Genomic DNA, 15,868 nt, shown 5'->3' on the forward strand with positions numbered 1-15,868 from the left:
CGGGCCTATTGGCTTTTGAAAGCTAATAGGAATTGCTGCCTAGTGCATCAAAAAACCCGGCCGGCAAACGTTGCACAGGAGAGTTGTCTGCGGCGAAGGCAGGAACTTTGCACCCCTTCCTGCTGCCCAACTACACCACCTCAACTAGGTAAGTAAGATATTATTTGCAAATAGGATGGCAATAAACAATTTAGGCTGCATTTACATCAGGGCTTTTCAACCTTTTCAGAAATTGTACCACTTTTAGGACATGACAATATTCAAGTACCACCAATGCTTAACAAGATGTCAAAACCTTGACTAAAAAAGGGGGGGTATTTTGGGTTTCATTGGTTAGATTCATTTATTGTTATAGAAATGGCTAGTTTATAATATTATAGAAAAGCAAAAAGTTGAGGTTCGATGTTAATGTTTCCTTCTACTCCTGCAACAGAAGAAGTCAGTGCCTTTTCTTTTTCTCTTCTCCGCCTCACTTCTCCCTTTTTCTCTCACCCTTCGCTCGTAAAAGCCCCCCCACTCACTCACACTTTGCTCACAAAAGCCTCCAGTCACTCTCACTCACTCCTCCGTCTCAAAGGCACCTCGTTCAGTCTCTCCCCCACTCACTCCGTCTCTTTCAAAGGCCTCTTGCTCACTCGGTCAGATACTGCCCCGTTGCTTCCAAACACCATTTGATTGTTTTCATACTCACTTACTGCCCCGACACTTCCAAATGCCATTTACTCATTCACTCACTCACTTACTGCCCTGTTGCTTCCAAATGCTTCCAAACGCCACTTGCTCGCTCGCTCACTCACTTACTGCATTTGGAAGCGACGGGGCAGTAAGTGAACGAGTGCTGGTGCCAGAGGCCATCAGCTGTCTGGCGCCAGAGACCGCTGCCACGAGGAACACAGCTCTGGGTTGGGGTTCGGAGCAGCTCTGGGTGGGGGCTCAGCACGGGCTGTGGCATGGCAAATGCGGGGAGGGGAATCCCTGCAGTGGGTGTGGGGAGGGGAATCCCCATGGCCTGTGGCTCCAAGCCACAGGGGTGGGGGTGCAAAGGACGGGCGGCGATGCCGTAGCAAGACTCCCAGTGACAGAACCTCTGAGTTCTGGCAGTTTTTTTAAAGAAAAAAAGCACTGTCTATCTATCTATCTATATCTATCTATCTATCTATCTATCTATCTATCTATCTATCTATCTATCTATCTATCTATCTATATCTATCTATATCTATATCTATATCTATATCTATATCTATATCTATATCTATATCTATCTATCTATCTATCTATCTATCTATCTATCGATCGATCGATCGATCTATGTCTCTATATATTTGTATCTCTATCTATCTATCTATCTATCTATCTATCTATCTATCTATCTATTTGTATATCTATCTATCTATCTATCATCTATCTATCTATCTATCTATCTATCATCTATCTATCTATCTATCTATCATCTATCTATCTATCTATCTATCTATATCTATATCTACACACACACACACACACACACACACACACACATGTATATTGGAACACTGCTATCATGTCCCCTCTCATCCTTCTCTTCATTAAAGTAGACATACCCAATCCCAGCAGCCCCTCCTTATATGTTTTAGCCTCCAGTCCCCTAATCATCTTTGTTGCTCTTCTCTGTACTCTTTCTAGAGTCTCAACCTCTTTTTTATTTATTTATTTTATTTATTTATTTATCGAACTTATATACCACCCTTCTCCCATGGGACTCAGGGCAGTTCACAAGGTAATTAAAATAACACTACAAATACAAAAAGTTAATAACAATTAAAATAATTAAATTATCCTTGAGTAAAATATAAAACGCCTATAGCTCCAATTAAAACCCAATTACAATAAGTTAAAATTAAAATTCTCAGTCCTGGCCGGAAAGCTCAAAGAGCCAGGTCTTCAGGTCCCAGCGGAACGAACGAAGATCAGGGGCAGTCCTGAGCTTTACGGGTAACTGGTTCCAAAGGGCAGGCGCACCCACAGAGAAGTCCCTCCCCCTGGGTGTTACCCGCCGGCAGTCTTTTGCCGGCAGCACCCTGAGAAGGCCCTCCCTGTGGGAGTGCACAGGACGAAGGGAACTTGATGCCGGCAGCAGGTGTTCCCTCAGATATCCCAGACCCACGCCATTTAGGGCTTTATAGGTCATCACCAGCACCTTGAATCTCACCCGGAGGGCAACTGGAAGCCAATGCAACTCGCGGAGCAGAGGTGTTACATGGGAGTATTGGGAAGTCCCCATCACAACTCGCGCGGCTGCATTCTGCACCAGCTGAAGCCTCCGAGTGGTCCTGAAGGGCAGCCCCATGTAGAGAGCGTTGCAATAGTCTAACCAGGAGGTCACAAGCGCAAGAGTGACTGTGCGGAAGGCATCTCGGTCCAGATAGGGCCGCAACTGGTGCACCAGGCGAAGCTGGGCAAAGGCCCCCCTGGTCACGGCTCCTATATGATTTTCAAAACTAAGCCGCGAATCCAGGAGGACACCCAAGTTGCGAGCCTACATCGTGGTGACCAAAACTGAATGCAGTATTCCAAGTGTGGCCTTACCAAGGCATTGTAAAGTGGTATTAACACTTCACGTGATCTTGATTCTATCCCTCTGTTAATGCAGCCTAGTACTGTGTTGGCTTTTTTGGCAGCTGCAGCACACTGCTGGCTCATATTGAAGTGATTGTCCTCTAGGACTCTGAGATCCCTTTCACAGTTACTATTATTGAGCAAGGTACCCCCTATACTATACCTATACATTTGGTTTTTCTTGCCTAAATGTAGAACCTTACTTTTTTCACCACTGAATTTCATTTTGTTAGATAGCGCCCAGTGTTCAAGTGTGTCCAGATCCTCCTGTATCTTAAGCCTGTCTTCTGGAGTGTTGGTTATTCCTGCCAGCTTGGTGTCGTCTGCAAATTTGATGAGTTCCCCATTTATTCCCTCATCCAAATCGTTGATGAAGATGTTGAAGAGCACTGGGCCCAGATGTTGAAGAGCACTGGGCCCAGAACAGAGCCCACTACACACTTCCCTCCATGTTGATGCAGTTCCATTGAGGACCACACGCTGAGTACGGTCGGTCAGCCAGCTATGAATCTATCTGGTGGTGATGCTGTCTAACCCACATTTTTCTTATCAAGTAGAAGGTTGTGATCTACTTTATCAAATGCCTTACTGAAGTCCAAGTAAATTATATCCACAGCATTCTTCTGATCCACTAATTTTGTCGGTCAAAGAATGCAATAAGATTTGTCTGGCATGATCTGTTTTTGACAAACTCATGTTGGCTTTTAGTAATGACTTTGTTTGTCTGTAGGTGCTCGCTGATTCGTTGTTTGATTATCTTTTCCAGAATCTTCCCAGGTATTTGAGGTCAGGCTGATAGCTCTGTAATTTTCTGGATCTATTTTTCCCTTTTTTGAAGATGGGAACTACATCAGCTCTTTCCCAGTCCTCTGGTAGTTCCTCAGTGCTCCAGGATCTTTGGAAAATATAGTTCAGTGGTTCTGAGATCAAATCTGCCTGTTCCTTGAGAATGGTGTAATCCATCTGCTTCTGGTGATTTGAACTTGTCTAGCCTGGACAGCTCACTTACCATTTTCTTGCCTATCTTAACTTGTGTTTCTATTCTGTTTTTATGGCACTACTTTTGATAGGTTGGTCTGTTTTTACCCTTTGTGTAAAGACAGATGCAAAAACCAATTTAAATAGTTCTGCTTTCTCCCTGTTGCTTGTCACCTTTTTGCCGCTTTCACCCACTAATGGACCAATCATTTCCTTAACTTTTTTCTTGTTTTTTATATGTTGAAAGAAGCTTTTTTGTTGTTGTTCACTTTGGTTGCAAGCCTTAGTTCATTTTTAACCTTAGCTTTCCTCACTTCATCTTTGCAGGCTCAGGCTATTTGCTGATATTCTGACTTAGTTATGTGCCCCTCTTTCCACTTTCTATACTTGTCCTTTTTATCTTTCAATTTGTCAGAGAGTTCTTTATGCAGCCATGGTGGTTTCTTTTGAGAGCTGTTATTTTTCCTCTTCATTGGTATTGTGCTAGACTGGGCTTTTATTATCTCACTTTTCAAATTTTCCCAAGCTTCTTGAGTTGTTTTCCCCTTGAGGATTCTCATCCATGGAATCCTTCCCAAGCCCACTCTAAGTTTATTGAAATTAGCTCTCTTAAAGTCCAAGATTCTAGTTTGACTGTGTTCTATTGCTTGTGCTTCCATAATGTTGAATTCCAATATTGCATGATCACTTCCTCCCAAGGTTCCTGTGGCTTCAACACCTTCTATCATTTCATCTCTGTTAGTGAGAATTAGATCCAAAATGGCTAATCCCCTAGTTCCCTTCTCTACTTTTTGGGTGACAAAGTTGTCTGCTAGGTTTGTCAGGAATCTGTTTGATCTTCCACTTGGTGCAGATTTTGTCTCCCAGTTGATGTCAGGGTAGTTAAAGTATCCCATTACTATTGTGATGTGCTTCCTACATACCTTAGTTAGGTGACTAGCAAAAAGTTCATCTATTTCCTCTGTTAGGTTGGGAGGCCTATAGTATACACCTATGGCAATGTCATTCCCCCCCCCCTTTTATATTGACCCAAATGCATTTAAGTTTACAGTTTTCATTATTGTTGTGCTCTATTTCTGTAGAGATGTAGTTATTTCTTATATAGAGAGCAACTCCACCTCCTCTTTTATTTGGTCTGTTTCTTTTAAATAATTTAAATCTCTCTAGCTGTGTGTTCCATTTGTGGGTTTTATCCCACCATGTTTCCGTAATGGCAACAATATCATATCTGCCCTCATTAACCTGAATTTCTAGTTCACCCTGTTTGCTATTCATTGGTGTATAGACATTTGAGTCCTTTATGACTGACCCTGTGTTTACTTTCTACATAATCTGTGTGGTGCCTGAGTTCCCCTATTGTCTTACCACCTATTTGGTTAGTGCACTTTGTGTGGCACTCGCTATTAGAAGCTTGATTTTGCTTGACAGCAAGGTTGACATTCTTGTCCACACACACATCTATGTTACATGCACTGATAGCCCTATAATTTTTAGATTGCCAGGGACAGGGATATTCTGTATCAATTAACTCACTGTCCCCACTGTTTAGTTTAAATATTCCTCCAGAAAATCTGTGAATTTATATATAGATATAGACACACACACACACACACACACACACATATATATACACATACACACACACACACACACACACACACACACACATCACAGCATTTAATGAACTGGAGCACAAAGCAATGTCCAACTATCACCCTAAATTCTGGGTGAGATATGTTGATGACACATTTGCTATCATCAAACGCCGCGATAGCACCAAGTTCTTGGAAAGGTTGAACTTGGTTTACCCTGACATTCAATTCACAGCAGAACAGGAAACCAATGGCACCCTGGCATTCCTGGACATGCTGGTCAGGTGTCAACCCAATAGTACCCTCTCCACAGCTGTCTGCCATAAAGCAACACATACGGACTGCATCTTACATCATGAGAGTAATCACCCTGTGGTACACGCTGTTCAAAAGAGTAAACACTCACTGCAATACAACGGCAGCAAAAATTAAAGAACAGATATACCTCTACCATAGATGTAGATGAAATGGGTACTCAACAGACTTCATTTGACGATGTCATACACATCAAAAACCCTGATCAACCCATGATAGGTCAACAACCGCAACTTGGGCCATGCTTCTATATATCAATAGCATATCTGAAGCAACTGCACAGATACTTGTGCCCCACAATATCAACATGGCCCATAAGCCTAGCTGGACATTGGGCACAAAAATAATGCACCCAAAAGAACCACTGTCGAAAGACGACAAGTCATCTGTGGTATATAAGATCAATTGCAACAATTATCGCTGCAATTATATTGGAAAGACCATGAAACATCTCCGGACTAGAGTTCATGAACACGAACTGGCAGTCAAACGGTATGAGCAGCACTCTCAAATATGGACACACATAGCCGAGAGTGACCATACATTTAATTTTGCGGGGGCTGAGGTCATCGCCCAGGACTTCACGAAAGGTAGCCGCCTATTGAAAGAGGCTTGGCTCTTTCAATCAACTGGCATGTAGAGCTGCTACCAGCCTACCAAACGTTTAGAAGGCACAAACAGCTGTACAAGGCGGCAAAGCAGGAAAACTTTTTACCACCTCCGCACCAGAAGAATGGAAATTCTGGAAGTTCAGGACATGTACCCATGGAAAGGCAGGAGGTCACAGTGAGTAGAGAAAGGGGGATACTAGCACAGCCCCTTGCAGGATCAAGGGAAGGACTGAGAACCAGCATGATCGAGACGGGATGCACAATGGGAGGATTGCTACCGGACATGACTACACTGCAATCTAACAAGAATGCTGGATGAGACACTGGGGAGGATCCGGCAACAATGCTAAGCAGCTGTGCACAGCAGGAGGAGTGCGGCTGGCAGCTAGGACAGGCAGGGGAAGGGAAAATGTTAAAATTGAAACTAACACCAGCCAATACAGCACAATTAGGAATAGGACGGCCAACTGTGGGAGATGGCAGGCAGGTGGACTGCTCACATGCTCCATGGCTAGATCGCTAAACATCTATATAAGCAGGTTTCTCTAACCATCAATTACCACTCTGACAATGTCAACACAGGATTGACGAAAGCTAAGTTGTAATTATTATATATATATATATATATATATATATATATATATATATATATATATATATATATATATATATATATATATATATATATATATATATATATATATATATATATATATATATATATATATATATATATATATATATATATATATATATATATATATATATATATATATATATATATATATATCAGGGACGTGGTGGCTCAGTGGGTTAGGACGCTGAGCTTGTCGATCAGAAGGTCGGCAGTTTGGCGGGTCGAATCCCGAGTGCCACGTAACAGAGTGAGCGCCTGTTACTCGTCCCAGCTTCTGCCAACCTAGCAGTTCGAAAGCACATAAAAAATGTAAGTAGAAAAATAGGGACCACTACGGTGGGAAGGTAACAGCATTCTGTGCGCCTTTGGTGTCTAGTCATGCTGGCCACATGACCACAGAGACGTCCTTGGACAAGCGCTGGCTCTTCAGCTTTGAAATGGAGATGAGCACCGGCCCCTAGAGTTGGAAACAACTAACACGCATGTGTGGGGGAACCTTTACCTTTATACACACACACACACACACACACACACACACACACACACACACACACACACACACACATATATATATATATATATATATATATATATATATATATATATATATATATATATATGGATCTTTGGTTATTCGGTTTTTTCCCCACGTAGAATTGAAGGTGTAACAGCAATATTTCGACGAAATCCCATCCGTCATTATCAGCCTGATGATGACGGATGGGATTTCGTCAAAACATTGCTTTTACACCTTCAATTCTACGTGGGGGGAAAAACGAATAACCAAAGATCCACATACAAACACCCGCGAAAACCTCAGAAAACACACACACACACACACACACACACACACACACACACACACATATATAATTGTTTGTGTGTGTGTGTATAATTTAAGCAATAATGGTTCCCATATAAGCACACACCATGCAGCATGGTAAATATAATCACCTACAGTCTGGCTTCTATAGGAGTGCAAATGTCTAAAATTATTAAAAATTAGCAGATATATACAAAGGGGAAAATCAGAAATCCAATACTTTTATTTTCCTTTTTAGCTACTTTTTGGAATTTTAATTCTTGCAATATTAATTTATCACTTTGTTCCTTTCATTAACATGTTAAACACACAGGTATACATACATACAAACACACATACAAATTGCAACCTAACAATGCAGACACTGTGAGTTCTAGTCCCACCTTCAACATAAAATCTGGCAGACTGACTATGGGCTAATCATTCTGTCTCAGACTAACCCATCTCACAAGGTTGTTGTTGTGGGGAAAATAGGAAGAGGAAGGAGTATTGTGTATTCACTGCCTTGAGTTATTTATAAAAATAATAAAGGTGGAATATAAATAAATAGATAGCTAAATAAATAAATGCCGACTATAATATTAAGTAACCAGCTTATGTTTGAATACTTTACCATACCAAAAATACTTTGATGTGAATCACAGCAGTTCTTTTTTCCGTTGTACTCAACATTTTATCCTTGTAATATTGACATCCTAAATTGTAATTAGTGTGGATACAATACATTTTTCTCTTCTCTACTTTTAATACTTTAAGTTATATAAATCATTGACTGTTGTTTTGTACATATACATATCTCACATATATATGTACAAAACTCTGTTGAAATAATACAATGTATCTATACATATACTGGATTTAATTCTCACTAATAGAGAAGAAGTGATAGAGGGAGTTGAAGTTGCCAGAAACTTGAGTGAAAGTGACATCATTCTGAAATCCAATATAATGCAAACACTAGCAACAGAAAACAATCCAACGATTGTCTTAAAATTGAAAACAGTTAATTTTAACAAACTCATTAAGAACTTAGGAAAGGGATAAAATGGACAGAGAATTGAGCCTTGTTCAGTATCATCAGATGCAGTATGCTATTAGAATCAGGGGTTTAAAGGAGAATTGTAAAGAAGATTTAAAGCAGCTGATTTCTGAGGCTCTGGAAGCGGTATTGGGCCAGCCGGCATCTGAAATTGAGGGAAATATGGACAAAATTTTTTGTGTAAATTCATGGATTGCAAGACAGAGGAAGTTACCCAGAGATGTGGTGGTCTATTTTACAAAGAGAGTAATTAGAGATGAAGTCATTCAAGCTGCTTATGATACTAAATTGGTAGTGGCTGAGCAAGAAGTCTTGGTTTTAAAAGAGATTCCTCCGAAGATTTTAAGGAGAAGGAAAGATTTTGCATTTCTTGTACAGGAACTTAAGAAATGTGATATTAAGTTTAGATGGGAGATTCCAGTTGGACTGGTGGTGACGCATGAAGGTAAAAGACATCGTCTGGTTACTGTGGCCCAGGCACGTGATTTTTATAGCAATGTGTTAAAAGCAACCCCCCTATCATTTTTGGAAGCTGTAAAGGGATACGGCGAGGGAAAGCTTCAAGATGTTGCAGATAGACAGATAGAGGTCAATGGTGTTGGAGGGGATCAAGATACAGTTTCATCGGATGTTGCAGGAGGCCAGAGGATGATTCGTGCCGCCCTAAGAAGAGCGAGACGAGAGCAAGAGCAAGACCAGCAGAAAGTTATGGAATCTCCAAAGTGTACTTACAGTGAAGATGTGGGAGGGGCGCGGTCCAAAGAAGTTTTGGGGGTCATCACAGACGTGCTCCAAAAGCTTTGGGGCGTTAAGATTGATGATTAAATTTTTAAATTAGAATGTCAATGGATTAAATTTATCATAGAGGAGAAAGAAAGTTTTTTTTTAAATATTTAACACAATTTAAGATTGATGTTATTTGCTTGTTAGAAAAGTATATTAGGGTTATGGACTAAAAGTATGTGTTGAACTAAGAATGGGTATGCAAGCTCCTAATTAACAACAAGTTGTCTTACAGACTGCTTAAACCTTTTTTTTCTACTCTTTTTATTAACTGCGAGACATTTGGCGTGATACATGCAAGAATTATTTTTGATCATGGTTTAGTTTGGTTGGAGATTATTAAGGTTAATAGAGATAGGCGCTTTTGGCGCGTAACTGAGAATTTGTTTAAATTAGAGAAAGGTTGGAGAATGTAAATAGTAGGTGAAAGGTTGTTTTTTTTCTTCTTTTTTTTGAAATTAATATGAATAAGGACTGGGATTAAGAAAATCTATTCTGAGTAAAGCTCTTTTTCTGTTTTCCTCTTTTTCTTTTTTACTTTATTTGTAATATTAATATTGTTTGTATTCATTTTACATGAGCTAGAGGGAGATAGAATTAATAGTTTATTGCTGATAACATAGGGGTGCTTATGTTTGTTTTTTGATTTTATACCCTGTATTTAGCTCTGGGAAGTCGGGGGGGGGAGGAGGGAATGGGGGAGAGGGATAGGGAGGGTTGGGTGGGGGAGGGGGGGATTAAAGCCAAAATGTATTGTAAAACTTTTTAAATAAAAAAAAGAACTTAGGAAAGATTCCATAGATGAAAATCCCAAAGGGGAAAACAACCCAAGAAGCATGGGAAACTCTAAACAATGCAATCATAAAAGCCCAGTCCAGCACAATACCACTGAAAAAGAAAAACAAGAAATTTAAGAAGAAACCAGCATAGCTGCACAAAGATCTCTCTAACAAACTGAAAGACAAAAAGGACTAAAACAAAAAAATGGAAAGAGGGGCACATAACTAAGGCCAATTATCAGCAGACAGCCAGAACATGCAAAGATGAAGTCAGGAAAGCAAAGGCTCAGAACGAACAAAGACTTGCAACAGAAATCAAGGATAATTTTAAAAAAGTTTCTTGCAACATATTAATAACAAGAAAAAAGTCGAGGAAACTATAGGTCCACTAAAGAGAGAAGATAGCAAGGAAATAACAGGCAACAGGAAGAAAGCAGAACTGCTTAACTCATTCTTTGCATCAGTCTTCACACAAAAAGAAATTACAACCCAACATACCAAAAAAACCACGGCAAAAGACACAAAAAACAAAAATTAAAATAGAAACAAAAATTAAAATAAGCAAGAAAATGGTAAGAGAACACCTATCTGACCTTGATGAATATAAATCACCAGGACCCAACAGATTACATCCCAGAGTTCTGAAGGAGCTGGCAGATGTTATCTCAGAACCATTGCACCACATCTTTCAAAAATCCTGAAGCACCAGGGAAGTACCTGAGAATTGGAAAAGGGCTGATGTGGTTCCCATCTTCAAGAAAGGGGAAAAAATGGACCCAGGAAACTACAGACCAGAAGCACAGGTGGAATAGACAACATCACCACCAGATGGATCTGTAGCTGGCTGGCAAACCATACTCAACGAGTAGTCCACAATGGCACTACATCCACATGGAGAGAAGTAAGCAGTGGGGTACCACAAGGCTCCCTCTTAGGCCCAGTACTCTTCAATATCTTCATCAATGACTTAGATGAGGGAATAGAAGGGAAACTCATTAAATTTGCAGATGACAGTAAACTGGCAGGAGCAGCCAACAAAGAAGACAAACTCAGGATCCAAAAAGATCTCGAAAAACTTGAACAATGGGCCCTATCCAACAAAATCAATGTGGAGAAAAGCAAAGTTTTACCTTTAGGCAGGAAAAATCAAAGGTACAAGTACATACTAGGTGAGACCAGGCTCAAAAACAGCAACTGTGAGAGGGACTTTGGAGTCCTAGTGAAAGATCACTTGACTATGAACCAGCAATGTGCAGCAGCATCCAAAAAAGCTAATACAATCCTGGGTTGTATAAACAGAGGCATAGAATCAAGATCACATGAAGTATTAGTACTGCTTTATAAAATCCTAGTAAGACCACACTTGGAATACTGCAACCAATTTTGGTCACCATATTAGAAAAAAGATGTTGACAGTTTGGAAAAATTTCAGAGAAGAGCAACTAAGATGATCAAAGGCCTGGAGACTAAAACATACGAAGAACAGCTGCAGGACTTGGATTTGGCTAGTCTAAAGAAAAGAAGAAATAGGGGAGATATGATAGCAGTATTCCAGTATTTGAAGTGCTGCCACCAAGAAGAGGGGGGCGGGTGTCATGTTATTCACCAAAGCACCAGAAGGCAGGAGAAGAAACAATGGTTGGAAACTGATCAAAGAGAGAAGCAACCTGGTGTCGTGGAAAAACCCAATGAAAGAAACACAAGACAGCAACACAAGACAATAATTCTTACTTTAAGACTCAGAGGTTTATTTAGCTAATAATTTAGAACATAGCAAACCTTACATTAGTAACCCATTGCAATGAGGTCCAATGATGTAGCAGGTACAGCAAGACAGCTATAGGCCAGTGGCCATGAGCTGATCTTGAGCTCTATCTTTTGTACCTTTTCCTAATGGCCATCCACAGATGGACATTATCTTGCAACATTTACAAAATCTATTATTCAGAATGGTGCAATGTTGAATTAAAAAAGCAATGCCCAGCATCTAAATACAGGTAGTCCTTGACTTATGACTACAACTGACCCAAAATTTCTGTTGCTAAGTTAAATATTTGTTAAGTGAATTTGCCTCATTTTATGATCTTGCTTGCCACAGTTAAGTGAATCCCTACAGCTGTGAAGTTAGTAACACGGTTAAGTGAAACTGACTTCCTCATTGACTTTGCTTGTCAGAAGGTTACAAAAGGTGATCACATAACTCCAGGATACTGCAACTGTCAATGAGTCAGTTTCCAAGTGTCTGAATTTTGATCATATGACCATGGGGATGCTGGAATGGTCTTAAGTATGAAAAATGGTCATAAGTTACTTTTTTCAGTGCTGTTGTAACTGTGAACTATCACTAAATGAACTGTTGTAAATCGAGGACTACCTATATAATGCTGCCTTATAAGCAATCCTACATTATATCACATGGCAAAATGGCAATGCTTTAATTTGTAAATAAATTAAATAAAACTTATTTTGTCTAACAGAAAGACAATGATTTTCTCTCTGTCAAATACACATATTCAAAGAATTAAAACTTTGTTTATATAGATAAAAACAATTTATCCAATTATTTTGCTTTAAAATAATTTTAACAATCTGGAAATTGCACAATTTAAGCAATAACATTTAAATACATTTCCTTTACCTGATGCTGATACAGCCTTAGTCTTGAACTCCCTTGACTCTGGCACTGGCTTGCTTTCCATTTTATACTGGATCATATCCTTTTTCTCTAAGGTCAACTTATACCTAATTGTTTCCTCTATATTATTGTAATCTTCTTCACAACCAGACCTTTCTTCAATAATTGTGTCATCTTTGGTGTCTTTGATCAAATGTTTATTTTCTGATGTTTCTTTTCCGAAAGAATGGTGATTTGACACAGATATTTCAAATGGAATGGATTGTTTTGCTGTGTTCCTTTTACATGATCCAGGATGTTCAGTTAGTGACAAGGGGATGGTTTGCTCCTCTTTGCTCAAAACCTTTCTCTCCAGAATGGAGACATATTGAGATCCCTCATATTCCTCTAATGAAGACAAGTCATCGGCACTTTCACTTTTTAAAGTGTTCCTGTTACAAAGATTAAACTTAGATGATGATACTGTAAAGACTGCTGATTTAGGACAGATGTTTTCCTCAGATTCAGGAAATTCCTCTTCTGAGTCTGGAGAAAGATTGACATTTCAATGTATAAAAGAAAGAGCAACAGATGCAAAGTGAAAGAATGATTTTGACTGCAATGTGTACTTAACACATTTTTCACACTTTCTGGTGCCAGGCATAAATCATCACACTGCCTCTCCAAAGTGATAAATAAATTATGTGGAACAATTGTCAAAATATGGTATGTTGCAATTCAAAATAATTTTATCTGTGAATCAATTAACATAAATTGTACATCTTGTTATAGTTCCATATAAAAAGAGAGTATTAATGATATCACATTCAGTCATTCATTCACTTTATATAGCCACCTATCTCATATTCATGACTGTGTGTGGATTACAATTAAAACATAAAAAATATATTAAAACATTTTTAAGAAGCAACCATGCAAACAACACAAATGTTAAACACAATTAAAAACCATACAGCACAGTTACCAGGAGATCACAATCCTATTGCTGGATCTGCCAGATAATACTCTCTATTGGAGAAAACCTGTATCAAGCATCTTCTCCTAGACCTGATGGCACATATAGATGTCACTGTGGAAAGGCGGTCCATCAAATAACCTGTACCCATGCCATGTAAGGCTTTATGGACAATCTAGGTGTGCATGTAACTGCTTGTACTGCTTCATTTTGCAGCAACTGAAACTTCTGCGTACAGCCACAAAGACAGCCCCATGTATAGTGCATTACAGTAATCCATACAGGAGATGACCAGGACATCAGTGATTAAACATAGAGCCTCCTGATTCAGGGATGGGTACAACCTGCATACAATTCAAAGCTGCTCTTTGAGCAGGAGTCTTAAATCCAGAAGGACTCTCAGATTGTGCAGTGGGTTGATCTGAAGAAATGTAATCCAAAACCAAAGGTGATAAATTCCTAAATTCAGCTGACCCTAAAACCCAAAGCCAGTTTGTCTTGGCAGGGTTGAGCTGAAACCTGTTGCTCCCCATCCAGACCTATTCAACCTCCAGACAGTAAAACAGGATATTGGGAGCATCACTTACTTCACTATGTAGCTGGCTATCATCAGCATACTGATGATAGCTCATGCCACAGCTATAGGTGACCTCACTGAGGAGTTTCATGTAGATGTTAAACAGGAATGGAAAGAGTACCAAATAATGCAACACCTCTGATCAGGACCTCTGCTCCTCAATGAACACCAGCTATATTTATTAAAAATATATTGAAACTGTATTAAAAATGAAATCCACAGAGTACAACAGTTAAGTTTTCCTCAACGTACATGCATCACTTTCAAAGTCTTCTGAATATTCTTCAGTCTGCTGCTTTATTTCCCGAGCAAGAAGTGCTTCTTGTAGCTCTTCCTACAATATATTAATACATAAAAGAGTATTATTATGTAAATAAAAACATTATTCAAATGTTTTTCAGAATGAATTCAAAAATAGAAGTGTTGCAAATTTTAGAGGCGTTTAGAGAAGTTGGCGTTTTTCCCTGAACCAGGTGTGGTCACACCTGGACCAGCATGGGGCAATGTATGCCAATGACAAGGCCCACGTGGATGCAATCATGGTGAACCTTGAGAGAGAAACTGCAGAGAGGGCGATGGTCCTCCATGACGAAGGAGCTCCTGAGTTGGGGGAACCTGATGCTTTTTTGGGAGAAGTCAGGGTCCAGTTTGGCAACACCATGCAGACCTGATGATTGGTGGCCGACATCTGCAACATGAGGCAAGGGAGCCACCCAGTGACAGAATACACCTGAGAGTTCTGGAGGATCACAGGAAGATTAAGGCATTGGCCAGAGCAACTCCTTGCCCTTTACTTTAGAGATGGGTTGAACCAAGAGTTGTACTACACATTGCCTGCCCAGAGGAATACCAGACTGGCTCCATGACTGGTACCAGCTGGTGATAAACCTAAAGGAGTATAAAAGGTGTGGGAGACTTGAGATCTGCCCAAAAAAGAGCCAAGAGAGGTGCACGCTGGGTAACAAGACTCCTGCCCCATCATCCTTTGCCCCTACTGAGAGCCTGAGGTGTGCACCTGGCCTGTGCTTCTGATGTGGCCAGGATAGACACTGGGCCACAATGTGCCCAGCTCCAACACCCAGAACAGCTCTGGTGGCTCTGACCCCTCTGAAACCCAAAAAGCCGTCCAGCAAGGGAAAAGAGAAATCCTGAGCGGCATGCCAGGTCGTTGAGGTCTTGCCCCAGAACAGTGAAGGAGAGGGGACTCTGGCTGCAGAAGACTTGCAGCGGAACCTCTATGAGAACGATAGCAAGGGAGAGGACAACCCGATGGTAAGTGAAACCACCAGCCCTTTATTGGCCCAAGTGAAAATTGGAGTGCCCCACTCGGGGGCGAAGGGGTAATTAAATTAATAGAGGCACTCATACTCAGGATGCACCAGATTCTTGGTCACCCTGCAGACTGTACGAACGTTGGGGTTGTAAGTTGTGCCAGCCCACAAAATTCAGACAGGTCAATGGCTCCAGAGTAGGGGGGTTGCCTGCCTCCTACCTCACTGAACCAGTGCACTAAGAGACCATTCAATTCGTGGTTGCCCCAAAAATGGCC

At 40.3% G+C, this 15,868-nt stretch overlaps 1 protein-coding gene across 1 annotated transcript in view; it reads right to left on the reverse strand.

The window, feature by feature from the left end:
- The window catches only part of MAP9 (microtubule associated protein 9), a gene marked incomplete at its 5' end in the record, with an annotated part of 78,190 nt that overhangs the window by 39,563 nt on the left and 22,759 nt on the right, over positions 1 to 15,868 (reverse strand). The window contains 2 exons of the mRNA XM_081332535.1: positions 12,791 to 13,312; positions 14,572 to 14,653. Coding sequence (XP_081188661.1) covers positions 12,791 to 13,312; positions 14,572 to 14,653 — 604 coding nt within the window. The remainder of the gene's footprint in view (positions 1 to 12,790; positions 13,313 to 14,571; positions 14,654 to 15,868) is intronic.

This window comes from Vipera berus, assembly GCF_964194415.1.
Source record: "Vipera berus genome assembly, chromosome: 7".
In the NCBI taxonomy this organism is placed as follows: domain Eukaryota; kingdom Metazoa; phylum Chordata; class Lepidosauria; order Squamata; family Viperidae; genus Vipera; species Vipera berus.